The 27,723-nt window shown below is 38.4% G+C and overlaps 1 protein-coding gene across 1 annotated transcript; it reads right to left on the bottom strand.

The window, feature by feature from the left end:
* Positions 1 to 791: 791 nt before the first annotated feature.
* SUCLA2 (succinate-CoA ligase ADP-forming subunit beta) lies at positions 792 to 24,226 on the bottom strand. Its single transcript, XM_086771844.1, has 11 exons — positions 24,074 to 24,226; positions 21,969 to 22,152; positions 11,626 to 11,725; positions 11,269 to 11,431; positions 8,353 to 8,481; positions 7,813 to 7,951; positions 6,272 to 6,433; positions 6,048 to 6,190; positions 3,679 to 3,799; positions 3,288 to 3,376; positions 792 to 1,590 (listed from the first exon to the last, which is right to left on the bottom strand). Exons 1-11 carry the CDS (start codon positions 24,158 to 24,160, stop codon positions 1,516 to 1,518), a joined length of 1,392 nt encoding a protein of 463 aa, XP_086627970.1. The 5' UTR covers positions 24,161 to 24,226; the 3' UTR covers positions 792 to 1,515.
* Positions 24,227 to 27,723: the final 3,497 nt, after the last annotated feature.

Genomic DNA, 27,723 nt, shown 5'->3' on the forward strand with positions numbered 1-27,723 from the left:
GCATACTGACAAGCCCCATTTAGCCTGCTGGATCGAGAGTACACAGCAGTCAGTTGAGAGAGACCAACTAGGATTGCGTATCCTATTTAAATCCAGAGCGAGTTTAATTTCTGCTGGTTTTCTTTAGTACTGCCAAAAAAACTACTGAAATACACCATGGTAGTTTAAACTTTCTTCATTTATCACTTTATCTACTTCAAAACTGTATAGACTGTAAGTTTCCCAACACTTCATACAATCATTTTAAGTTCTTAGTTCATGATTATAGGATTTCCCATTTCGAAATCCCACTGTAGACAAGTCTTCATTATTTCCTGATGAAACACTATCATTAGCCAAAAAACATAGCATTTTAAAGAAAAATCCCCTACAAAATACAAGCCAAAATTAGTAAGAGTAATTTAACATAATTTGTAAACTAAGCCAAGTTCCATATAATGCTAAAATCAACAGCATTGTAAGGTGACAAAAATTAGTAGTTAATTATAGATTTGACAGTAGAAGCAACAATTCCCCCAAAAGCAACATCTTACTGTGTATTTGTTTGTGTAGATATCAGTTATGGCCACTTTAGGAAGATGTTGCACAGATGGTATCTGTCCAAGCTTCTCAACACAGCATGAGTTCACATGCTTCTAAGCACGCAATGCAATTCAAGGAAGAAAAATTTAATACCTGTGCTATTGTAAATGTACGCCTGAAAAGCTTTTGGCTTGCTATGGTAAACTGTGGTTTAATCCATGAGTTTATGTAACGTATCAAAATGGTGAGATATAAAGAAAAAGACAGTAGATGTTTTGGGAGACATTTTATTAATGTACAATTTTATTAGCGATGTACAATAGACATTTTATTACTCTATGTATTCTGTCTCCTTGAATTTTGGTAAATGCTTGTTCATATATAAAACTACATGATGCGTTTCTTGTAAGGACCGGAAATCATGAAAATCTAAGTGCTACAGTATATTTTGTAGTGATTAAACACGTTGTCCAGAAGAGTTACCAGCCACTTCAGTGAAGCACTTCTAAAAATGTTTCCGATTAAGTTCAAATGCATCTGTTCATAAATAATGATTGGTGCGCTCATGTCCATTATACTGCTAAGTACAACTGTCTCCAATATAAAATACCGTTTCAATACATTTCTCCACGTGGACAACTAGATAATCTAGTCATTTATTTTAACCAAGGCTAATACAAATTTACAAGTAAAGTAACTTCAGAATTTATTCAGAATAATTATTTTTCAACCAGAAGCTTTACTTTGGACAACGCAGAAGTATATTGCAAGTGACATTCTGCAGCAGAAGCTGGAGGCTTGAGAACAACAACTAAGGACTAAATATCAGCAACACAAGCTCTTTACGAGATCTCTGACCATTCTGAATGTTAACATTAAAGACCAGGTACTTCCGTTTGTGCGCCTGTCAAACAATCAAAACCTCCACACACAAAAAATGAAAAATATCCCACAGAACACAGTATTTCAGAGAACATGTTAGACATTGGCAGATCAAATTGGCAACTGAAATTTAACATCCACCTGAGCTTGTTTTGCTAAGCTTACTATTTCAGAGAGCTTCACCACCTGAAAAACAGAAAACAAAGACTTAATTTCAAAACAATCCTAACATGAGTGAACAAAGTAATGACAGAGAATCATCAGCAAGATCTGAAAGGAGGGGTAGGGCAGGGGGATTACTACTTAGTCCACTGCTTTTCAATAACCTTTAAATGAAAGATCAGTCAAGTCTTTTAGAAAACATCTCACACAGTTATACAATGTCTGGTTCTCATTTACAACCAAACATCTTGATAAAATGCTACAAGTTTTAAACTTCATGTGCCTCCTTGTTTACCTGGGAGGTGTTGGAGGTCTCCCACAAGAGATTCTATATATCTAGAAGCTATTTCTGCTCTGAGTTTTTCTTGCAAGCATTTCTGGATGTTATTTTGATACCTTATGTAGTCTCAACTTATCTTGCATAACTACTCAAAACCTCTATGAATTATTTTCTGCTGAGAATCAAATATTATAACTGAGTAAGTGGTTCTTTAGGGGGGAAAAAAAAAAAATCAGAACCGCAAGCTTCCCCATGATACAAGATCTACCAGATGCCCTCTAATTTTTTTCAGATAAAAAATTTTCATCTTCACTGTTGCTACACGTTCGTAGTATGTTTTTCTTGTCCACATTACCTAACTTCAAATGCACCTAAAATACTATTTACCTAGAATAATTTATAGACATCTGTTGAATATTTAGGCAGAAAAAAAATACTTTCAACACCACTGGTTATAATCACTGCTTCGAATGCTCAGCTTGTTACTCTGATCTATCCTCATTCATTTGTTTATCCCACTCATGGCATCATCTTACATAAACTTGTTAAAGAAATTACCTGTGGGCAATATACAAAAGCAACTATAACCCTTTCAAAAAGTGCTTCTACAGATATAGATAATTTATGATTATAAAACTAATTTTAACTCCATGATTTAGCTGAGAACTGTCAATTCACCTGCAGCTTTAGAAGATGCATTATATAGATGTAATATAGCTTAAAGACCTGTAGGTAATGCTAGGGGAGATTTCCATTGACCTAACCAAAGCTTGATCAGCCTAGCAGGACTTAATACTATTCATTAAAACAGAGGGCCATACTGTCAGGCTAAGCAAATTCTTCCTCTAAGCAACCTACAGCTGTTTCTAGAGCTTCAACCCCAGGAAATAAAGCAAAACAAAACACACACACACAAAAAAAAAAACATCCACCCCACAAACAACCTGTCTGAATGTCTAAATATCTAACTACCTTACAAGGCAACAGGATGATCAACTATGTTTCGTTTTAATCATGCGCACTGAAATACAGTAGTCTATCAAATGAAGTGTTATATTGCATTTTCCTGCTACCTCAATTTAAGTATTTTATTCCAACTAATAAAGCTGAGCTCTCAGCCATTCCCCTACCAAGGGGGGTGACTGATCTGGTCATTTACCTGTTTTATTTTTTTTTAATTTACTTTTTAAACTTCTTTTCAGAAGGAGGGGGAATCTAAGTCCCAAACACAGAAACTTCTGGGGTGTAATAGCTTCTGACTGTATAGTTCTCCTTACAAAATATGTACTTACTAATTTGTAAAATATTTGCTTCAGGCCCTGATAATAACTGTCACTGTGATTTATCCTAAGCTACTTTTAGCTGACTGGAGTTTCAAGTTTTCAATATTCTGCAACAGATGCTATGTTCTGAAAAGAATACTCATAGCCGGCTATCTTACCATTTTTGCAGCTTCATCCAAGTCATCACATGCCAGGATTTTGAGGCCACTAGCTGTTATTAAAGCTTTGGCATCATCGACTCGCGTACCTTAAACGGATAAAATGCCACTTTTACTGAAAAGGGAACTACTACTTCCAGAGCACTCTCATATTTTCTAGGAAGCTAGTTCCAAAAGTCAGCCAGTGAATAAATCCAGAAGACAACAACTTTAATAGTTATAAAAGCGGTAAATCTTTTTATTAACTTGCCAATCTTCACCATCTAAATTCAAGGTTTGCCTTATTCTTCCATAGTCTTCAGCTTACAGGTAACTTGCTATGCAATATATAAGCTCAACAACATTTGCCAATATGGACAGAAATATATATAACGTACTGAAGCACACTCACCTTGCAACCGTACCACAATAGGTATTTTTAGGTCCAAATCCTTTACTGCCATAATGATGCCTTGTGCTATCACATCACATCGCATAATGCCACCAAAAATATTTACCAGAATTGCCAGTACCTACAGAATCAATTACAATATTCGCGTTAAAAATGGCCAGAGGCACATCAGATAAAAGCATCACTCAGCTTTTCAGCTTAAGGAAAATTCAATCTCCATAAAGAGCTCTGCGAAAGACTGAACATTCTGTTCTAAAGAACATCAGCAAAAAAGTACAGTTCAATAAGGTCACAGACGACAGAACAGTTACTTCAGGAAAACCCTATTGCAAAAATGCCAGTCCCAGGAAATTTCCACAGTCTTCTTCAATCCATCATGAGTTGCATGCAACAGCCATTTCTCTTACACTGTGTATTCTGCGTAGCTACTTGAAAAGACACGCAGCCATTTTCTGTACAAACCCAACATTGTACATTACTTCAGAATATTCTGAGCATGATTAATAGAGAGAGCTGTTTGATTTTCTTCAAGCAAATCAAACTGATGAAACTTCAGTAAAGTCATTTAACTACTTCATTTGTCAACTGTTTATTCTTCCGTTTCTAACATTACTCCAGCAGCAGTACTTCCCACACTAGTACCTCTACATAGTGAAGAAGCCATGCTAAAGAAAATAGAAAATTTACAAAATTCATACACAAGGCACTGTTATAGAGTTTACTCAAAAGCTAGCATGCTTAGAGGTAAGCTATCTAAAATATGTTTTATTCAGGAGGACTATACTTGAGACTAAGGAAAAGCCTTTTCTGACTCAAGTGGTGGAAAGAAGGTGTAAAAAAAGATCACAGTCAATGGTGAAAGACGGAATAAAGTAGGAAAAAAAATGGGTAGATAGTCTTGGAGGACAGAATAAACTTAAGAACACAAAACATTAATGCGCTACTGGTTAACAAACAGTAGCTTGGTTCTTGTTACTTTGCAATTAGACTAGCTCATCTGTGTGACATTGTTCTTACTCCTGCTACTAATGGGGAGACACAACTTAGACTGGCACCTCAGAAAGCTGTTCCAAACAACCCCTGAACTGAACTCAGAGTGCCTGCCAGAGTGTAGTCCATGACACCAGTGGGCTGTACTGCCGTTCGACTTTCAGCACCAGAAATCCCAGCTACAGTCATCATTTTTTGATAAAATAGTGAGGAGCTGAAGGAAGGAAGAAAAGGGAAAATACATCAAGTAGCGTTTGGACGCCCTCTGTCCATGCATCAGCAGAGAACTGGCATTGCAAGAATCTGTCCCAGATAAACAATTCCCAGATTCTTCTTTGTTTCTTCTCCTCTACCCTCTGTAATTTAGGTGCTCTGTACTTCTGTCCCTTACTTTTCCTCAGTTTGCTGAAAGCACATGAAGAAAGAACACCCTTGGAGCATGTGTCAGACCCTGCACTGGTTAACAAAAATCTTTCCAATAGGGAAGAGATCGAGCTACTTTGTAACATCCCTCACTATTTGTTTCTAGCCCTTTCCAAAGATGAGCAAGCAGTATACAAAATTCTGGTGCAAAAGTAGCATACTATTACCAGGTCTTGCAAGTCACTCCCACCTTATTCAGTTACCTCTTTTTCGTATTTTTCTTTCTTTTCAAAAAGTCCCAAACTCCCATCAAGTTCCCACTGGGATAATCACCTCTATGTAGACCATCAAAATTCAGTCCACACAATGTCCTTCTGAGATGGTAAAGCTCCTCCTCTAGTTGCAACCAATTTATTATTTGAATAATATTCACACACTTCTGGTAAACTTTCAACAGGATAAAACATGAATGATCTTCCAAGTCCATTACAAAGTTAATTTATCTTACATTACATGTAATTACTACCTTAGAAACTTGTTTGTGCACAGGACAGTGAATATTCGTCTCTACAGCTGCATGCACAAAACAGACCCAGCTGCAAAACAGGTCCAAAAGAAAGGAGGGAAAAAAAAAAAAAAAAAAAAAAAAACAAAAACCCCACCTACAACCCACAAAAAACACACGTCCAAATACCAAATGCTGTTTAAACAGCAGGTGAGGGGAGTTTGTGACTCAAAACCTTTCTGGAAAGGTTCAAATACAACTGTAACTTCAACCAAAGGACACTAAACAGCCTACTCAGTACACAGTTATTTTTAAAAAGCAAAAAAAATTCAACAAGTTTTCAGGCCTTCTTCATTTGCACCAAGATTAAGCTAACACCTCCATTTTCTTCCCTTTTTAGTTCTATGCTTATAAAACCATGTTTTCTGGAGAACATGCACTAAGCACTGCCTTCCAAATCATAACCTGTTTACCACTGTGTAGGACTTTGATATACCAACTCTTCCCTCACCTTTTTATCAGATGTAATAAGCTTAAAGGCTTCTGTCACTTGCTGCACTGTAGCACCACCACCAACATCAAGGAAGTTTGCTGGAGTTCCGCCGTGAAGTTTAATTATATCCATTGTGGCCATGGCTAAACCAGCACCATTGACTATAGGAGAATAAAGACAACGTTTAGGAATTCAGTTTGTAAATCCATTAGGTCATTTAAAATGCATTAAATAGAAGGTACCTAAGCAGCCTATGTTTCCATCCAATCCTATATAGTTGAGATCTGCTTTTGCAGCGTCCCTGTCTCTTTGATCTTCCTGCGTCCAATCCTGCATATCAAAGATCTTCTTCTGACGATAGGCTGAATTACTGTCGAAGTTTATCTTTGCATCCATACACATCACTGAAAGGAAGGGGGGTGCGGTGGGGAAACAAACCAAAACAAAACACTATCATTTAATTCTAGAATAACAGCTCAGTTGCTACATGAATACATTAAAGTATGTTAAGCCAAACTTGGCAGCTAGCTAATGCAGTCCAAAGTTTTGCTGAAAAGACACACTTAGCACTGCATGTAAATACAAGATTCTCTATAGTTTACCTACATAACCAGTTAAGACACTTTTACTGCACAAAAAGGGAAGATAATTGTGTTTCTTGAGACACTTTAAAAACAAAGAAGCTTACAACAAGCTGTTTGAGAAATCTGTGCAAATTATGCTTCAGTAACTAGCATAAAATTAGTCCCTACAGAAAGTCTCTGTTTTGGGTTTTTAACTTCTCTTAGTTTTCTGCTTTTAGATTAAATATACAGTGTGTGTGTATGCATGCATGTAAGAGGACACAATTAAAAAATATCTGAGGTGGAAGAAAAAGCGTCAGAAGAATACACACAAAAGTTTCACCTAGATATAGCAGGTGATGTGCTAGAGTATTCTTTACATGAGAACTAAGTCTCTGTCTGTACCAATGTTAAGATCTCATTTCCACCTCTCACTATGGATGATACAAAAATGGCAGGGCACAAGAAACAGATGGCAGAGCCCACTCCATACTGTTTATGTAAGCAGTACTACTAAAAAGAACACAGTAACAGTAGAGTAATTGTAACCTTTGAAGAAGGAGCTACATTCACTTTTAAATTTAACACTGTTGTATCTGAGTCCAAGTACGAATATTCTCCACAGATTTTTTTTTTTTTGTGTGAGAGGGGAATTGGCTGTAATTGAATATTCACTAACTATTCTGCAACTGCATATGCTAAAAACCTGATAAACATCGAGATATCACTTAAACACCTAGAGTCTTTCAATACATCAAACATCAGACTCAGTCATTCTCATGCCTGAGCAGTAAAGGCAGAGGATTTCTAGAAGGTGCTACTATTCTGGTTACCTTTTCAGTACCAACTGTGAATACACAAGATGGCTCACGTTTCAACTCATTAATTTGGAAAAGACCCAATTTCCAGGAATGCCTTAATGCTGGGATGCTGGATAGCCAAATACTCAAGAGTAGGAAATACATTCTTTTTAAATAAATAATTTTTAAAAAAGTAAAGAGGAAGCTATTTAAACTTAAGATACTACTTAGCAATTAAGAGCAGACATCTACTATGCTTAGATTCTCAAATTTACATGCTTTATTAAATTCATTTTTCAACATACCACATTAATGCTAAGTCATCCAGGTGTATACAGCTGAAGTATTAGCACTGTGAAGCAACTGAGATTGACAAAAATGTCAAGCTGTTACATGAAGAATACGAAAAAGAAACATTACCAATTCCTGATGCATCTTCCACCATAGGATTTATTTCTATCATGGTAGCATCATATTTCAGAAAGAGATTATATAATTTGATCATATTTTCAGCTGCTTCATCCACCAGATTAGGAGGAAATCCCATTTTTTGGGCAAGCTGAAAGTAAAAGATTGGTTATCAGTTAACTGACATTTGAAGTATGTAGTTACAAATTAGGAATCTCCTAGTTTAGCTATTATTTCACTGTCAATTGAACTTGTAGATGTAGAACCTCTCCTGTCTTCCTGGAAAACAGTAACCCTTGCATTTGAAAAGATTGTTTTCAATACAAAACACTGCACTTAACCTAAAAAAGAGATAGTAAAAAGTCATCATCATATGCCTTTACAAATCTATTGATTATCACCTGAAAATACTTAAATATCTAGTTCAAATCTGTTTCAAAATCTCAAAAGGGTTTAAGACAACTCAGCAGGTTGAACGTGTGCACACTTTACAAAAATTAGAAGCAACCCTCCCATCCTCGCTAACGTGTACTTTTCCACATCAACAATTACCCTAACAGCTTGTTCCTTTTTTATGCCTTCTACTATATCAATGGGTTCCTTAATTATCGCATCAGGATTCTCTGCAGCAACATCTTCAATATTAACACCACCCTGAGAACTGCCTATCAGCACAGGACCCTAGAACAAAAAGAAAAAAAAAGCGTAAGTAATCTTATACCACACAATTGAAACTTAGTCCTTCCCATAAGATGCCTCACAGCAATAAAACCTTGTTGCTAGTTAGATTTTTTTTTTATTTGGGTATTTTACTTGTATGCTCTGAGTAGAATGTTACTATCTATTCAATATATCTATTTAAAACTTTTCAATAATACTTTCAAAATTTTTAAGGTGTATGTTTGGTCCAATTTCTTTTGACAAGGAAAACTTTCCTTTGTATACATTGTAGCAACAGAGCAATTAACAGACATACTAGTTTTAAATTTTGTAGAAAGATTCAACTTAGTAACCATATGCATTTTATCTTTTAGGTTGTCACCAGAAAAAGAACAGCTTTCTCATCTCCCCCTTCTCCACTCACACCTACACAAACACACATCAAACAACAAGCATTCATTTATTTATTCTGCCATGCTCCAACTCGAAGGACAAATCTAGGTCTGCAGAACCTAGTGACAAATTACTGCAAACTACTCCTGTTCAGTAGGATCACAAAGCTCAGTAACTATAGCCATCACTGAAAGTCAGCCACAGAGTTCCGACAAAAGAGCACTCAATTATTCAATAATAAAAGAAATTAAGAAACCAGAGATGGTAACATTTACAGTAGAGCTTTTTTCATAAAGCTATCTAAATCTCAATAAAAGCATCAAGAACTTACTACTATGGAACTTAAAAATCTCTCCCCATGGGAACAGTCCTCCAGTTTACAGTAAAGACATGCTCACTTGTATCACCTCAATCTACCTTCCGTTATCACCACTCACGCGTGGATTACGACAGCTGCTGTACTAAGGCAACATTTCATTTCAGCACAGGTCTTAAAAATTGAACAGCCTTACAACTGTTGACAATTACTTACAGAAAGTGTGACACTGGTTCAGAGAACACACTTAATAACCACTCCCCTCTCATCACCATCCCTCCAAATGGAAACATACAGATAGTGAATTATCCCACATCTAATAGCAAGGTTCAACACAACAAACATTTCTGGATATTCATATCCTAAACAGCCAGGGAGCTACAAACACATTCTAAATATAACTCATGGTTCCACAGAATTTGCTAAAGTGAACAGTTTCCCTTAAAACGTAAGTCGTCTTCCTCCTGTTGGCAAGTAACATCTGAGATAACAAGTTCCACTTTCAACTGACAATTTTACAGACTTTTTCCCCTCCTTAAAGGAAGGGGTTTGCAACAACATCAGGAATACACGCTGTGCGCTATTCAGCCTTTACACTTCCTTCTTTTGAAAGGCATTTCCTCATCATAAGCATCCTAGACAAGTTACAGCAATTGCAAGCACATCTAAAAACACAACTTATGAAGTCAGCAGCAAAAACAAAGCACATCCCTATCAAAAGACAATAATCCACACAGTTATGCTCAATATACACTAATATGATTTATTTTTTTTATACAACAGCAAGAACAAGTCCGGAAAACATTTTTCCCATCTTTATCTAATTTGCTTAAATCAGATACAGTAAATTTTATTTGCATAAGGATGCTTGCTTATTGCTTAAACAATTTTAAGAGTATAAAATCCAGCCATTTACAGTATTTTAATGCCACCTTGTGGTAAATCTGAGGTCTGTACTCTAACATCTGGATCTTCCCTGCTGTTACAGAGTACAACAGAATGTAGGTGCCCAAGTCACACAATTGTACTGAAACTCAATACAACTGATACTTTCCTATCAGAAAGAACACTACAGAGCATGAGGAAGGAACAATTAAAATATTTAACTCCTAACTTTGCAACAAAAAAAAAAAAAGAGTAAGACTAGTTTCCTCATTCCTCCACAAAAAAATTATTTCATACTCATGCCAGCTACTCCTCTAATTACCAAGAGCAGTGCCTCTGCAAACTCTTAAGCACCTGGACAGACCAAACTCAGTTTTTGTTGAGTTTCAGAAAATAAAGTTTCAATATCTGCTTCACCCTGTCTTTTTTGAAGTTATTTAGCACTTCATGCTCTACACTCCATAATGGAACAATGGTCTGTCAGAAAATACAATGACACATTTCAGTAAACAATTTTGAATTGTAGCCTAAAAAATTGCACATCCACACATACAGAACACACAAGTAGAAGCGACTATGGCTTTAGTCTTCCTGAGAGCTCTACAGACAGACTTGTAGGCCCAAATCTTCTTACCAGTTCCTGATGAGTACTGGCATAAGCAAGCTATCAGAACTCTCAAAATTGAGGGACACACCTGTGCACCTCTAGGAACCTCCACATACTGGAGATAGATTATGTTTGATTTATCCAGGACCATTGGCTCTTCCAAAAGATTTTCACTTATCTTGTTCCTGGGACTCTTAAATAGTGTGTACATCTACATGCACACAGAGCTGTATTTTTAAACTAAACTCTAATATGAGCTTCTGGTAGATAAGTGCAAACTAAAACCAAAATGAAAATACCCCCTAATTCCACCCATCTCCCTTTCAACCACGTGACTCTCAACTTCACAGTTGGGGCTACTGATACTCATTTATTATTCCTTAAATTTAAATTGTAGCAATACATTTTTAAAGCTTTTAAACACTAAGGCAACCATATAGTCAGAGATACTAGGAAACAAAATTTAGTTATATATATTTCTAATTTTCAAAAGCAAGCGACCAATAAAGTAAACAGGGGTTTTTTTGGTTTTTCTTGTTTTTTTTTTTTTTTTTAAATTCAGCTGTAACAAGTTAATTAGTTTACTTCTATTTCTAGTATTACTCACTTGAAAAGACCTTTCCATTGTTATTGCAAAATAGTATTCTCTCCTTGGATATCTGCGCTCACAGATAAATACTTGATTGCATATCCTGCCCTTTTCTCCTGTCTGCTTGGTAAACAACTTCTTTCCAATCATTTTGGAGGAGATATCTTTTGCTTCTTCTGGACTAGAATAAAAGAAGCTCAGAATGTGACAAAGAAACTACTGGAAAAACAGAAGTTGCATTAAAAAAATTATCTAGTTCTTGTTATTTTAAGGTTAATAATTAAAACACTTATTTTAAACTAAGCAATAACTTCACTTCATAATGTGAAACTTCAAAGTTCTTCCACTTGGTCAGATAATTTAGAAACAACTTACGAAAAAACTATTTTCACTCCTCCTTTGAGGCCACCTTCAAACGTTCCTTTTCCTCTACCACCAGCTAAAACCTGTGCTTTTATCACAAGATCCTTTGAACCTAGAATGAAAGAAAACCCAAAATTTGTCATCTGTGACTACCACAACAAATTGCCCCAGGTAAAATAATAAAAGTTGTTTTCATTTTGTCCGCGATTCTCCACCCTCCCTCCCGATACAACACACAAATATGTGAATCAAAGACTGTATGGTAACTCACACAGGTTATTCCAAGTCTCAAACCATCCACAAATTTCAGCTTTAAGCTGTTCTGCGAACAAACCCTGGTGAGTTAGTATCCAAAACTGTAGATACTTTGAATGTTCTGATATATCTTTAACATGTTTGAATCACAAATGATTAAGCACCCAGTAAGAAATGGCAACTCACAGGCTATGAACAAGATGAAACTGAGTATCTGACACACCACAATCCAAGATTTTCCTTAAGCGAGTATAAATACTCTGTATTTGTAACCACTATCTTCTCAGCAATAATATGTAACTGTGGCACTTACCCAAGTCAATTTGCAGGTCCACTATGGGTTCCAATCAGCAGAGCACTGATGCATAAGCTTGAGTGCTTTGCAGAAGTCAGAGGCCTAAGCAAATCCACTATTTTTCCCAGAGTAGGTAGAGTAAGCCCTTTAGTTGCCTTTAGTTGTTTAAAAATCTTTTACAAAATATTCTAGGTAGAAGAGACTGTGCATTTGAGTTTAAAAAGTGAAGTATGAGAATATAATAAAAATCAACTGGGACATTCTGAAGTGTCATTGAAAGTCAAAAAGCAAAAAAAAAAGTTCATCAAGTCACTTAAGGTGATAAAGGAAGAAAAACGAAGCCTTGAGTTGTTATTCAAGTTCAATTACACTGAATACACTGCAGAGAGCAGTTAGACTGCAAGATATTAAGAACTGAACCATTCACATTTGTGCGGCACACCCAATCTTTTCTTATGCTACCATTAGCTGAGCCACTCTGGTCTTTCCAAGCAAAGAAAGAACTTGCTGTTCTCTTGGATGTGAAAAGGCAGCCATGGGAAAGGCTAAGAAAAATTATGGTACTCGAGCAAAACTAGCCGCTATGCATACTGAAAAATATTACGGCAGACAAAAAAGTTGTGTTGATTCCTATTTTGGCCTGCATCGTGCCTGGCCAGATAAAATTAGACTTGCATAACACTCACAAGCTGGAGTGGCTAAAAGGAAAGGGAATGCTCAAGTTACTACTCCCAACTAGCTACTTGTTCATTTTACTTCTTGACTGTCTACCTAACAACAGGTCTCTGAATTCACAACTGATATAAAGTTCTTTGGCACAAGAAGTACGAAGGCTGTAAACACACAAGTATATGTTGATTTACTATAGTCTATTACCTGATATTTAATTCAGTTCCTGAAGGTAACTATTTTTTATAGCTACTAAGTACTGGCAATCAAGTAAGCTAACATGCTTTACAGAAGCCACACAAAACAAGACTTAACTTTTATGCAATTACTTTAAGTGCAAAGCTTGCTCTAGGAAACACTAAACCTCATGTATGAATAAGATTATAAGTAGTAGCTTCATGGATAAATTAAGCTGCATACTCCAACATGTGAGCTTAAAAATAAAGTTCAATCCATTTAAAATCAATTTACCTTGTACATACATACAACGTACTCAAAATTTGGAGGAGTATGACTTCTTAGCATTAGTATAAAAAAAAGAGAGGAAAATACCTTTTTTTTCCTGTGATGATTAAAAAAAGAAAACAACAACAACAAAAAAAAAACCCACCACCAAAACCCAAACCCTGCACTTGCTCCCTTGCTCACAGAGGATCCACCTGGTCTCCTTCACAAGGATCTGAAGTGACTCAAATATTTAAGATTTAAATATTCATAGCATTATTTTCCTATTTGGAGCTTTCTATTGAAGTTTTCTATCTGACAAAGATTCAGAACTGATATACTTAGCAATCCAGACTAAGATTTAACTTACAGTCCACTAGGAAGTTCAGAAGAGAGGTTCAATCCTACTTTTCATCTCTTACACTAAGACCAGACAGTAAAAGCTGCTTCTATAGAGAAGTTTTCAGGAAAGCCATGAAGTTTACCCACAGGCACCTTCTTTGTAGCGATTAGTCCTCCTAGTGATAAAGATCAGAATCTGAACAAGTCAAAACCAGATGCCAACTAAAGCTCTGGTAAGATCTCAGTTGGAACATTATGTTTAGCTCTGGATGTGATCATGTAAGTAATATTCAATGGGAAAGACTGGTTACTAGGATGATCACTGAAATGAAGATCTTCCCTTACAAGAGACTAAAAGAGCTTGGTACTTCTTTAAATCTATCAAAGGAGAACAAAGCAAGAAGATTATCATGGTCTTTAGCCATACCTGGTGAGGGATAAAGCAAGAACACACAACTAGAAGAACATCATACATTTTGTTTCCTGCTCTACACCAGCCAAAACCAAAAGCCACCTACCAAGGGAAGTCAGTTTTTAAAAGGTGCAAGAGAAAAAAAAGACACTTCTTTACACAGAAGATAGTGAAGCCTGCCAGGAGACAAGAAGGAAGAATAGGAGATTCAAAAGGAATTAGCTAGAGATATCCATAATACAATTACAAATGCTGGGGGGAAATGACGGGCATGGACTGCAGAAAATAGCCAGGCTAACAATCTCCCTAAATAGCATGTTCTTTTGCCACCATGAGAGGTGGAGTACTGGGCTAGATGCACCACTGCCCTGATCCCATAAGATATTTCTTAAGTTAATTATTATGCATGATTACACTTTAGCAACATATAAAGATATCTGAAAAAAAAGTGAGAGAGAAACAACTTTAAACTTTCCACAATCAGTTTTGGCCATAACAAAGTTGTCATTGGACTATCCCCTATATAACAGAACGCAACAATTGTGGCATTAAATGAGCAGGATATTAATGATTTGTAATGTGAATTCCTCTAGCTCTGCAAACAAACTAGCTGCTTGACTGCATAAACACATAACACTTCAAGGGTTATTTGACCAACTATGTTTACAAGCAATTAAGCTGCACAGAGGTACCTGAAATAAAATTTAAGATAACAAGTCCCAAAAAACCCTTAACTTAACCCACACAGAAAGTCTATTGTTCAATAAACATTCTTTCCTTCAGCTCCTATTTGAAGTGGCTGTAAAACTAGAGGACTGAAATGTTTGGTCACAGACCTCATCTGCAGTATCACAGCTGCAGCACTATCACACAATCTGACCCAGCAGAGAACTGTTGGTACACAGTAACCCAATAAAAAGTTTGGAAACCAGCAGCTAACAGAGTTTTCTACTCAGTACCAACAGTTGTGCCCTTCTGTTTTGCTTACATTGCTTTGAAATACTGCTAGGCTTTTGTTTCAATGAAAAATAGCAGTTTCTGCCCTAGAGAAGTATCCACATAAGAAGTCAGGACAGTTTATGCCAGCAAACACTACACCATCCTATCCTGCCTCCTGTCCTCAGCTTTTCACATCAGTCTCCTTTCTCGTGCCAGCATAAGCATTTGTATGATCAGGTCTTCAAGCATATCTGAAAAGGGACTCTGCTGAAGGCAACAGCTAATCCAGCAGACACTACCTCTGCAAGCCTGTGCGACATGTGCCAAGCACATGCACCTCGACACTGAAGTGGGCAGGACAGAAAGCAGGACACCCGCTTTCAGCAGCAGTAACAAACTGTAAAGCCTTAACGCAGGGCACTAGAACAAAATAACAAAGCTTTAGCACAGCTAGTATCTCAGGCAAGCAAGCTACAGACCAATGCACAAAACTCAGAGCAAGTATTTGCGAAGAGCCGCATTTCCATATTAATGGCAGTTAGCACGTAAGTAAAGCAGCCTGAAAAGAATCAGGAAATGTTTAAAAAATTAAGAGTAGAGACCAATGTGAAGAGGTGCCTGAAATCAGCAGAACACTGAGTTAGCATCTATCTGTTCAGGACAATAAAAATCTACACAGTACTAAGACCAAAGATTTCATCTTCAACAATGGTTTATTAATTAGACAGTGAAAGAGCAATAAAGCCAGGAAATAGCCCCATCTTCATTTCTATAAGTAGTGATACTTATTGTTCGGAAGGAACAATTTCTGCTTCCACAACCTAAGCTTTCAAAGTGGGAGAAAGGGCTCTCTCTTCTCACATACACGCATTGATCTAAGTAAAATACAACCTTATGAGAAGTTTACTAGAGGCAAGAAGGCTTGTTGTTCTGTTGTATCTCTGAAGTTTTCTGTGCAAGTAGGAAGTCTGATGGTAAGGGTAGACAACCTTTGTTAAAATGTTCTGATTTACAAAGTTTCCACTCTGACTTTTCTCAAATCATTTTAATTGCCACTTCTCCGCCCAATATTGACCACAGCAGCAGTACTGCTTTTCACATATTATAAACATCTTCATGATAACTATGCAAGCCTAATGTGTTCTGACAAAACAGATAACAGTAAAAGGCAGTGATAGGTTAATAAGAGAAGTGCCAATCAAGCTCTAAACTACCATTCAACTGCAAACTTACCGGGAGAGGGAGACCCGTAACTTTTGCCTCAGTTACTATGAATTTAGAAGTTTTTAGTTCCAGGAAGAGTATCTCTCCATTTATAATGCAAACCAATTTTTTTTTCTTGTTGCACTGATATTACAAAAACTCTAAGTTTAAACAATCTTGTTGTATTTACTGGAATTAGGGATGGAAAATACGGGCTTATAGCTAACAATGTATTATCAACAGAAGTCTCAACACAAAGAGTATGCTGACCCAACACAGGCAGAGAATCTCTTCAGTGTATTGTCTGTGTTTTGTTAATAAGTACAGTTATTTAGAATTTAATTTCAAAATTACATTTTTTCAGCATTTGAAACTTTTGAGGGTTAGAATTGTTCCATGCAAATCAAAAGTATGATTACTGAAATAATTACATGCCAGGAATCTTCATACTTTCACTGAAAAGACCATACCAGTCAGGAAAGCGAACAAGATGTTCCACATCTATTACAAAATATTATTTTCTACACAAGTACTTCCTGACATTAATCAAATTCATCAAGTTCTTCATAAACTCACAAGCCAAGTTTGGTTTTGGCAATAGCTTAAGTTAAGCAGTTAAAACATAGCAGTCAAAATTTTAATCTGCTGGTTAGACAAGTTATTTCAATTAGTGAATTATTATCAACAACATGCTTTGGTATTAGAACTTCAAAGGAGCAAAGTGCTATAGAAGAAAGCAAAGACTAAAGCAAAATGTAAGCTTCAGATGCCAAAAAAGCAGTGTTTGCCAGAATTCAAGTAAGTGTTGGGTTTCTAGACTACTACTGCTGGTTATCTAGAGATTTTGACCACATAAGGAGGAACATAATTGCAAAAATAAAAAAAAAATAAAAAAATAAAACACAACTATTTGGAACTAACCACTACAGCAGTGTGTTTTTTTTAACACCTGGGGGATTTCTGCACAAGTTTGCCATCTTAGATCATCATCCATGTCCTACAGCATCCAAATGAACACTCTGGAGCTTCAGACTTTACAGATAACCTAAAAGACATCAGTTAACACACTCTAGAAGATAATGAACAAACAGGGGAAACTAATAATGGCAAAACAACCAAAAAGTATTAGGAACAAAAAACCAGATGTGAGCCTTCAGTGTGACACAGAACAAAAAAAAAACCTAAACTTAATCACAGACTACCAAAGAAGGTGTGGCATACACTAAGGAGAAAACTACTCCAGCTTTTGTGCCACTGTGCCTGGAATACCTATTCTTTTGAACAGCTATAAATAAAATACTAGCTTTTTCTTTAAAAAAAAAAAAAATCATTGCACAGGTTGTACTAAACTTTGGTTTCCAACTAAATCATGCCTGAGATCAGCAAAACTATTCAAAAATCTACCCAGGTTTACACATTAAAAATCATTCCTTATAAACCAGACTGGTAAGGAGTTGAACTAGATCTCATAAACTGCAATAGCAGAAGTAGCAGCAGACTCCATTGTTTCAGTCTCCCCTCAAGAACACTCATGTAGAGGGGTGAAATGTTACGCACTCAGTTTCTCAATACCTGCTATGCTGGATAGCTTTTTAATTTACTGAAGTTTGATAAGTCTGCCATGAGCATAAAGCTGTGGGATTCACTATCTTAAAACCCTCCAGAACTGCTGGAACACAAAAGCTGCTTCAAGATGTTAATCACTTCAGAAGCCTTACCTCTCAAATCATCATGAATAGAAATATATGCTTTACATAAAAGCAAAGCAGGCTTTTCTACAGGCATACAATATGTCACTCCCTTCCACATAACTGTTAACAGAGGAAGGTGCCAGGCAGCATCAAAACTTCCGTTACAGCAATACACACACTTTCATAGGTGCTGTCTTAACAATCAGCAATACTGCACATTTCAAAGAGCACGTTCTGCTGAGCTATCTGCTATCACACTGATGCAGCATCTGTTCTTCAAGAAATAGTATTTAGGTTCATTAGTCATGTTCTTGACAACAAAGGCATATCAGCTTCTAAATCAGCACTGGTCACAGTGCTAGCTGAATGCGTGCACAGGCTGAGAGTAAACCATGAACTTAGAGGCCACCATCAAGACATTATGCAGCCTCTTATCCACACTTTGGAACAGAATTTACTCATCTCACTTTTCCAAAATTTAAGTGAGATGCTCATCTAACTTATGAAGAGCCACATATTGCAAAGCCCACAAGTAACTAAAAATACTTATTTTTAAAAATAAAGTCTTTAAAGACTTCATCACACGCAAGTCTTCTCAGCTCTGAGCAGAATGCATTCTTTCAGCGGCACAGATGGGATCTGGAGGTCATGAACAAAGACAGTGAACTATTGAAGGAAAACTGAGCTAGCGGTGACATTTCCAGAAGGTCCAAACTTACTCCCAGAAATTGAATTACTCAGCAGCAGTTATTTTAAAAGAATAACAGTTTAATGAACCAGTATCTGATAACAATTTACTTTGAAATTAGATGGAGGGGTTTCTATAGGGAAAAGCTGCTTGTGATAAGTAACAAATTCCAGTGATGACTCTCAACAGCCAGACAAATATGAAAAGGAAAAGCTACATGCAAACATGTTTTAATAATTACAATGGCCAACCTTCTCATGACACAACAGAAAATATTTTTAAGAAATAGAAGCAAAATAATAATCATTTGGAGAATCCAGCTAGAATAGAAATTCGAGTTGAAAACAGCACTTTAAGACATCTGATAGCTGCAACAGAAAACAATTTAAAAAAAAAAATAGCAAAAAAAAAAAACAAAGTTTTTTTTCCCTTAAGGTTCAAACCATAAGTGATCTGTCATCATTGCTCAAAAGTTGCTCACAGCATCTAATGTAATCTCAGTTTCCTTTAAAAATACTAGAAAAACGTTATAGGGAAGAAAACAATGCAAGCTTAAATACCGTATGTTACTTCACATATGTTTCACAATTACTCCACATGTAGATAAACAATTTTCTCTCTTTAGGAGACCTCAGTGTTTAGCAGAAAAAAGTATTTAGTACAAAAAAGACTAGGGGAGTGGAGAGGAAGCAACCTTTCTAGGCTTCCAGGCTATTTCATCTAACTTCAGACCTCAAGATAAGCATAACTTAGAATGAAATTCTGACAAATTTCATTATTTCTGTTATTTAAAGAATATCTACTGCACTCTTTTAATTAGGCTCTAAGACAAATTGCAACATTCATGTGCCTCAGCTTCATTCTACCACATGCTAGTTACCTTGCAGTGAGTGATAATAATCTGTAGTATGGTTAAGCTTTGGCTTTGTTTATACAACAGGGTTCATACAACCGATTTAGCTACAGCCACAGCTAAACTACCATCATCTCTGTTAATGAAAAGGTTGTATTTAGTATACACTAGAATAAAAAGTTACCCATTTCTAACTGGAGTGAGGTATCTGCAAAAAGAAAGAAATCCAATGCCAAACTCAAGTTTACAGAGACCAGGTTTCTGATTAAAGGTTATCAGGAGCATGTGGATCAGCACTAGGGAGATAGAGCAAGAAGTACTACCCACTCTCTTTATAACACTTTAGACAAACATTTGAAAAATCAGTTTAACACATAAAAAAGAAGCAAAAGATAATCTTGTATCTAGCAGCAACAACTCTTACACAACAAAAATAAACAGTGAGCAAGTGGACAAAAAAGTGAGATTTTTTTTTTCATTCTGCTGGAGATTTTGTTGGGTTTTGTTTGTTTGTTTGTTTTTAAGTACATACTAAATGAAAACTAATGGAGAAATGGCTACAATAACAAAGAAATCCAAAACACTGGAGCAAAGAATAATCTATCACCATTCAGAATGAGTTCTGGACAATGCTTGAGCAATACCTTAAAAACTCAAGCTCCTTTGGTGTCTTCTTCTTTTGGGAGGTCTTCCCTTCCTCATCTCAAGTACCAAAGAAAGCCATAGCATCAAATACACAACAACTTAAACAAAGCGTATGGTTGACAACCAGAAGCCTTGAATTCCTTTGTTCTAGTTTACTAAAGGATGTTAACATATACACTTCACAACGTCTTTTTTCTGACTTCCAAGAAGTGGCATACGATCACATATTCCAAACAAGAAGCACACCTATGAATTCACATGGATGAGACAGAGCTATAAACCAGCAGACACGCCTACTTTGCCACAGGACTCCTCTCTGAACACCGAACACCACAAAAGAATCCTGACCTGCGAGTTTCCCCGCTGTCTGTTAAAGCGCCATAGGCAAAGGTTGTCTCTTTTGCCGCTAGCAGGTCTGTGCAGATGTTAATGTCAGCAAAGGGGCATGGCCTATTTGTGAAGTTTAGATCACCCTACAAGCTCACTCTTAACAGAAGGTGAGGGACTGAATTTGAAACCATTCTCAGAACAGCAGTATTTTAACAGATTGCTTTCTTTCACATTAATGAAGTTACTTTTGTATCATTTACTCTCTAATCAGAACAAGACAAAGAGGGCAGGCAGAAAACACCTGAACTTCTAGGACATCAGCTCTGAAGGAAAAGCAGGTTTTCTATTCCTTTCTACATTACAAAGCAGCATAACTTGCTACAAAAAAAAAAAAAAAATTATCCTCTCCTTCAGATCTCATTTCTTACATTAAATCTGTACATGAAACTGAAATGAATCTAACAAAACCTATAACCTTGGAACCACTACAAATGTATCCATTTGGAGGTGAAAAGACATTTATATATTTCCATATGGGAGTGGAATACAACAAGCCATGTCCACCATTAAAACTGTGGCTAGCCTATGAGGAAGGGTGAGCTCTAAACTAAAAATTATTATTAATACTAGAAATTACAGAAGTTGTCTTCTATACTACATGCAAATTAAATTTAAAAAAAAATTACTACAACATATAGCAGGTGAAGTGGCAAAGCAATAGGCAGAGTCAAGTCCTAAATGAAAGATCAACTCTAAATTAAAGTATTTAAGCACCAGACAAAGGAGAGTGGATGCTTTTTCATCAGCAAGCCAGGAATTTACTGTGTAACTACAAGCCAAATCCTCCCCTCCTGCATGCAGCTGCATTCTGCCAGAACAGCATGTTCACAAAGAAACAAGATTTTACTCTCCTCCTGCAGCCCAAAGGTTAAGTATCCTTCACATCTTCTGCTTTATATGAGATTTTTGACTAAAGAAGCCTTATCAGCCCACCACCACTGAAGCTCTTCACACAAGATTTCCTCTAACCTTCCCTGAGAGCAAAATGAACTCCAGGATTTGCACAAAGTAGAGACTTCTACTTACCTCAAAGAAGTTTAGGTAGTTTTATCAGTCTAGGCTAATACAGTTTATACCTATCCTGTTCTTTCTAAACAGGTTCACAAGTTACAGGAGATGTATCTGCAGCATTTGGGCTACAGAAACAATGGTGCCTGAAATATACGTTCACAACCTTCAGGGGAAGTACAATTAAACCCTTCCTCATTGGAATTTCAGGGACATCATTTAGCTTCATAAACCACTCTCAATACACAACCGAGATAGTCTTTAAAACGAGGTCACTTAACTGATTTCACTATGTGCTTGTGCACTGAGCAATCTTAATCATTAGGAAACTTCATATTAGGAAAATGTTAGCGCTAAAGTAAATACTCAAATCTGCAAGAAAGTTGCTTCACAGGAAGCTCTCTTAAAGAGATGGTATATTCAGAACTCCAAGAAATGTCTTACCAGGAAAGACAGAAAAAGTAGTTACACCTTGTATCAATCCCATGCCTATACTGTATATATTCTCTTTAATATTATACCTATTTCTTTTGCTATTTTGTAAGCTTCATCTGGTGTCCTGGCAACTACTCCATGCGGAACAGAAATGCCAGCCTCCTGCAACAGTCCCATGCTCAGGTATTCATGTAGTGACAGCCTCCTCTGCTGCTGCTGTTGCACCTGAAACCCATGATTACTGAGTATTCCTGGACTTCCACCAAGTACCTGGAAGAAAAGAAAAAAAAAAAAAAAATAAAAAACAAACAAACAAAAAACAAAGAACATGACTGTGTTCTGAAAAGCCACCCTCTTTGTTAAGGTTAAAAAAAGACTACATATTAAACAAGTACAGTTTAGTGTACCAATGCAAACACCTGAACACTTAATCCTACACTTGTGTGTTACCCTTCCACATCAGTCATTCATGTCAGGTCTGGTTTTGAGATCTTTTACTGGGGCAGTGAGAAAGAGCTGGGGAAGCTGCTAGCAGTGACAAGGACTGGCAGGGTTAAAACACTCTTGAGTATTTAGTCCACATTTAAGTATTTTAAGGAATATATCTGTAGGGAGAACCACCTTGAGGAAGTCTGAAAGCATAAGAGAACAGAGAAAAGCACGTAGAATAGATTTGTTCAGAAGTTTTGGTAGATTGCCTCCTTCTGCCAAACTAAGAACTAAGCCCTGGGGAGGAGGGGCAGCAGAAACTAAGTTACATCACCTTCAGTGGTTGCACACGGTGAAATTAATTTGTTACAGAACAGACTATTCAGCCTTCATAGCAAAACAAAAAAAAAATAGCTATGACCCATGTCAAACATCTACACTGAATCAGAGGGTTGCCAAAAGCGTGAGATAACGTTAGCACTTCAAATGCTAAGTAAACTAAAATATTATTAATATTCAGTCCTGGAAATTCCAGTGTGGAATCATCTGCAAAAGTGACTTACAAAACCCCAAGAATTTGATAGATATTTGCAGAACACAAAAAAGGGAGAAAACTGTTTTGATTATAAAACATCAGAAGTGGTACATGAGTAGTGCCTCTTAAAAAAAGAACAGCTACTACATAGACTTCCAAAAGCTTGTAAAGTAACCATGTTTCCTAACAAGAAAATTATCAACCACAAAAATAAAAAAATGTTTGCTGCATTTTTCATATTTCACTATACAGGAACAAGTCCTTAACTTAATACACATAGGAAACAGTAAACCTACTGAATTCAGCTAATCCATGTATGAAGATTAGCACTGAAAGATTCATAGTATAAAAAGACTACAAAATAAACGGATACAAGAAAAATTTTGCCATTTTTTTTTTTCAGGCTGCACAAGTACCAGAAAAATCAGTCTGTATTGGCAAGTTTCTAATACACTGGACTTTTAAGGTTTAAATAAAGTAAACACGCAGGCAACACAAGAGCCTTACTACAGCATTTCAAGCTAGTGAATTGACAGAGCCTATTTAACCTCCAAAGGCTTCCTTCTACAAACAGCAGGCCCTTTCCTTGGCATGAACCCCAAAGTGAGAGGTGCTGACCGCTGTAGCTGCTGTTTCTGGCGCTGCCTGACCTGCCACGGGAGGCTCTGCGTAACACGAGAGGGGAACTCAAAGCGACCTTCCTTCTCTGCGAAAGGAGAAGAAAGCCGCACGGAGTTACACGCTTCAGACTCCCTAGCTCTTCTGTTTACACTGCTTTCCAGGGCTTCAGCGGACAAAAACAAGACCTTATGCCGAAAGGGCATTCACAGGTAACAAGAGCAGAAACTGCGGAGACGCGAGCTGGAAGAGGAGTTTACTGGCACAGCCTGACCCCTCGTACGAGTAAGGCAACGGCGGAGATGGGAAACATTGGGATTTCCAAGCAAGTTAGGGGAGGGGAAAGAAAGGAAGGAAAAGGGAACTACGCCGGGAAGACCTGCCGCGAGCAACAACAGCAGCTGCGGGGGGACGCACGCCAAAGGCGGGCACACGACTGCCAGCCCCGCCGCCGTGACAGGGCAGGGCCGGGCAGGACGGCGGCGGGAGCGGGTCGAGCCGGCAGTTCCTCCCGCCGTCGCTTCACAGGGAGTGACCCCGACCCCAGCTGGTGCGGGCCCGGCCCAGCCCGGCCCTACCAGTTCCGTCCCGCTCCCGAGCGGCCGCTACCTTCGCCGTGGCGGTGCCCAGCGTAGCGCGGAGGCCGTTGCCCCTCAGCCCGGCCGACACCCGGCTGCAGATCATGGAGGCCGCCATGGCTGAGCCCCTTCGCCCTCAGGTGCCCCTCTCAGCGCGCATGCGCGACCAGCGAGGCGGGGGCCAGGGCGGGCGGGGGAGGGCAGAAGGAATGGGGTGGAGCAGGAAACGCTCGCGCGACTCCGCTCCCTCAATGACAACCGCCCGCGGCGCGGGGGGAGCGGCGGCTCTGTGGGCCCCGCCCGTACCCGGGTGGACCGTGCTGCCCCCTGCCGGGGCGGATTTAGGAGGCGGTAGGCTAACCGCCTTACAGCCCCTCGTTTTTCAACGATTTTGTTTTAAGAAAAGGTTGTTTTCCGACAGGGATCCTAAAAATGGCTGTAATTCCCCCACAACCGCCCCCCCCCCCCCCCAGGTCGGCCTTGGCTGGCGCCGTGCGTGTCAGATGGGAGGAGAGGGCACCAGCTCCCTTCTGCCATCCCTGCCCAGGTTCTGCTTCAAAGTGGAAAATTTGTCAATATTTTTACACTGAGAATATTTTTTTTTCCTGGGGTTCAGGGTGTCCTCATGCAATAACTCAAACAGATCCATTACTGAGCTGAACATCCAGTATTTCTAGGTACTTATTTTGCAGGCCATCCTCACTTCCTCCCTACCTGGCTCCTCCATCATGACACAAAACCGTTTCTGCTTCATGCAGCTCGAAGCTGCGCCTCCACCCTTGCAGTTTAGCACCTGTACATTTACTGTGGCCACCTTGAGTCATGTCACTAACAAACCTTAGCAGGGGACAGACATCTCTGCAGAAACCAGTGAGGAGACCTTCTGAGTCACAAGGAGGAAAAGCTTTTTCCTGTAAAATAAAACAGTAATTAGGAAAAGCATAGTGGCCTGGTGGCTGTTCAGCCTGGAGAAGAGAAGGCTCAGGGGAGACCTTAGAGCAGCCTTCCAGTACCTCAAGGGGGCCTACAAGAAAGATGGGGAGAGACTTAGATTTTATACTAGGCAAAAATTTTTTACACTGAGGGTGGTGGAACACTGGAACAGGTTGCCCAGAGAGGTGGTGGATGCCCCATCCCTGGAAACGTTCAAGGCCAGGTTGGATGAGGCTCTGAGCAACCTGATCTGGTTGGAGATGTCCCTGCTCCTTGCAGGGGGGTTGGACTAGATGACCTTTGAAGGTCCCTTCCAACTCTAACCATTCTATGATTCTATGTTCTCTGTGAATGCAGTTACTTCTATACATCGTGAATGTCAAAGCTAGACCTGACCTAGGTCTGAAATATATGTTCACAGCCTTCAGTGGAAGTACGAGCCATGCGAGAGCTGTGATTCTCCTGAGTTTTGAAACTGTAATTACCCAATAACCGGGAAATTTACTTTTTTTTTTTAGTTCTGAAAGTGCACTATCATAGCTTTTCCTTGGGCAAATATTACAAAAGACAGAGTAACTGTAGTTCAGTTATTTTGCTTCTGGTCCCCTGCTGTGTGCAAATAGTGGAGTTGTCACCTGTTAGCATTGCAGCAAGCGCAGTGCTTAGATCCGCACCTCTGACATTCAGACACTCAAGGTAGGCGTACATGTCACTGAACCTGTGAACAGCTGCAAAATTTTAATAGACCGTCCAAAATTTTCCACCACAGCTGATCAAAACTTCCTTCTGCCAAGGGGGTCAGGGCGGAGGGACACAAACCACGCTTAAACTTTATGCTCTTTCTCCACCAAAATATCTCTCCTCTGTACACAGAGTGGCTCTTCACAAGTTGCCAGGACTGCCTGCAGCTCCATCACAGGACAGTACTTGTACGTCATGTCCACATGCAAACTTGAGGAAATCTCGTAACTCTGAGAGATTCTCCAAAATGACCTCTCCCCTGGAAAGGGGAAGAAAGAGCATGTAACAAAGTTTACAAAGACCATGTAATGAAGCTTATCAAAACTTAAAAGCTTAAGCTTAAAAGCCCAAAGCCTACTGTACAGGCTGCAGGTCAAGAAACTGGATTTACAACCTCACTCAATTGCTTGCTACTGCAAGAAAGCTGGGCAAATCTCCCTGGGTGTATAATTCATTCTTGCCTGTGCGAAGAGCTGTAAGACATTCAAATTACAACTACTATTGTATCTTCTCACTACGAGTCACTTCTTCCAGATTCAAGATTAGAAGGTTTAAGGATTAAGAAGGATCTTATACATCAAAAGAAGAAATGTTACGTGGTCTTGCAATGTTAAAGGATTTCTAGAAAGACTGTGGCAGTTGCTGCCATTGTCTGTAGTCTGATAGACAGCTGTACGGAGAGCCTTAGTTATTTGCATGTTGCATTGTCTGATTTCCTTCTCAGCTGTGAGAACTGGTCTAAGTGGGATTCATGGTAAAAACGCATGAATTTCTGTCTCCTTTCTATCTGATAACCAGTGCCACCATCTGGCTCAGACTGTCAGTACAAGGTGATCCGGAGTTAACGCAACCCAAACCTTAAAAGGTAAGTTCTTGGAAATGACACGATCATCTTTTCTTTGCTTTCTTAGAGAAATAGGAAAAGATAATGATCTTGGCTACAACCAGGCAAATTCCTAGTGAGTGCAATTAAAGTAAATCAGGTTTGCATAAGGTCAGCTTGGTGCAATACCTGACCCACACTCGCAAAGACTGCGCAAGGAAAGGGAACACACTGTAGGATTCTGATAGATACCCAAGTGTTTTGCTAAATCTCCAGAAAAGTCTAGATATAGGTTCCTTCCTATTCAAAGTTTAAAATGGTGAGATTTCTTCCTCCAGTCAGAATAAGCTTTTTAAACCAGGCCCTCTCTGAGGCTGTATTTAAAGCTATAAAGGAGGAAAAAAAGGTACATTGCAAATGAGGTAGAAGAAGCAAAGATATTTTAAAAGACAGATTGCTGTTTGAGGCCAAATAAAGCATCCCGGAAAGGTCAGGCATTATGAAATAGATATGAATTTGATTTATTATGGATCTACCATATCTACCTACTGACAATGGTACAATCTGATTTGCTTACCAGACCTTGTGAGCTCCACTGGTCACCATTTAATTTGACACCATTAGGACAGAGGGTCTTGCTAAGGACACCTGAGTGATAAGGCCAAAGCCTCTGCTAAGGCCATGAGTTTAGAGGGTAGAAAATTCCCAAGAACAAAATAAGAGATTTAGCAGGGCCTTAAAAAGCATCTCAGTGCCCATAGAAAGAACTTCACTGAGCTTTCCAGAACACTTTTAGTTGAAGACAGGAGGGAGGAGCCCACTTTTTCGGTATGGTAGGTGAGTAAACTGATTTAGCTGCCAGACCAGCCAAGGTCAGAGTTAAAAACCTGACTGGAAGCAGAGTGAGAAGAATCCTTCAGTGGTGTCTGTGTTGCTTTACATAGCACATCTTGCAGCCAGTGAATTCTCTCTGCATTGTTTGTCTGCAAGAGTACCATCAGAGTTGACTCTGGACAAACTGCAGGTTGCTAAGGGGACCCTCAGGAGCATCTAATAACACGAAACTATTCACTGGACTCATCTGCAATATAAGCAAGTTATTCCATGTGTTCTTCCAATGACTGTCATACAGAAAAGGCAATCCAGGGTCCTTCCCTGAAGGTGCTCCAGTGTCTCTCCTGCAA

Source organism: Chlamydotis macqueenii, chromosome 1 (assembly GCF_036417535.1).
Source record: "Chlamydotis macqueenii isolate bChlMac1 chromosome 1, bChlMac1.mat, whole genome shotgun sequence".
NCBI classification, from domain to species: domain Eukaryota; kingdom Metazoa; phylum Chordata; class Aves; order Otidiformes; family Otididae; genus Chlamydotis; species Chlamydotis macqueenii.

Excerpts from the sequence above, each read along its gene's own strand:
- SUCLA2 (XM_086771844.1), bottom strand. The coding sequence starts at position 24,160 with ATGGCGGCCTCCATGATCTGCAGCCGGGTGTCGGCCGGGCTGAGGGGC. Across the intron at positions 6,191-6,271 it reads TGGAAACATAGGCTGCTTAG|TCAATGGTGCTGGTTTAGCC; the intron begins GTACCTTCTATT and ends ATTCTCCTATAG. Across the intron at positions 3,800-6,047 it reads TTATTACATCTGATAAAAAG|GTACTGGCAATTCTGGTAAA; the intron begins GTGAGGGAAGAG and ends TTGATTCTGTAG.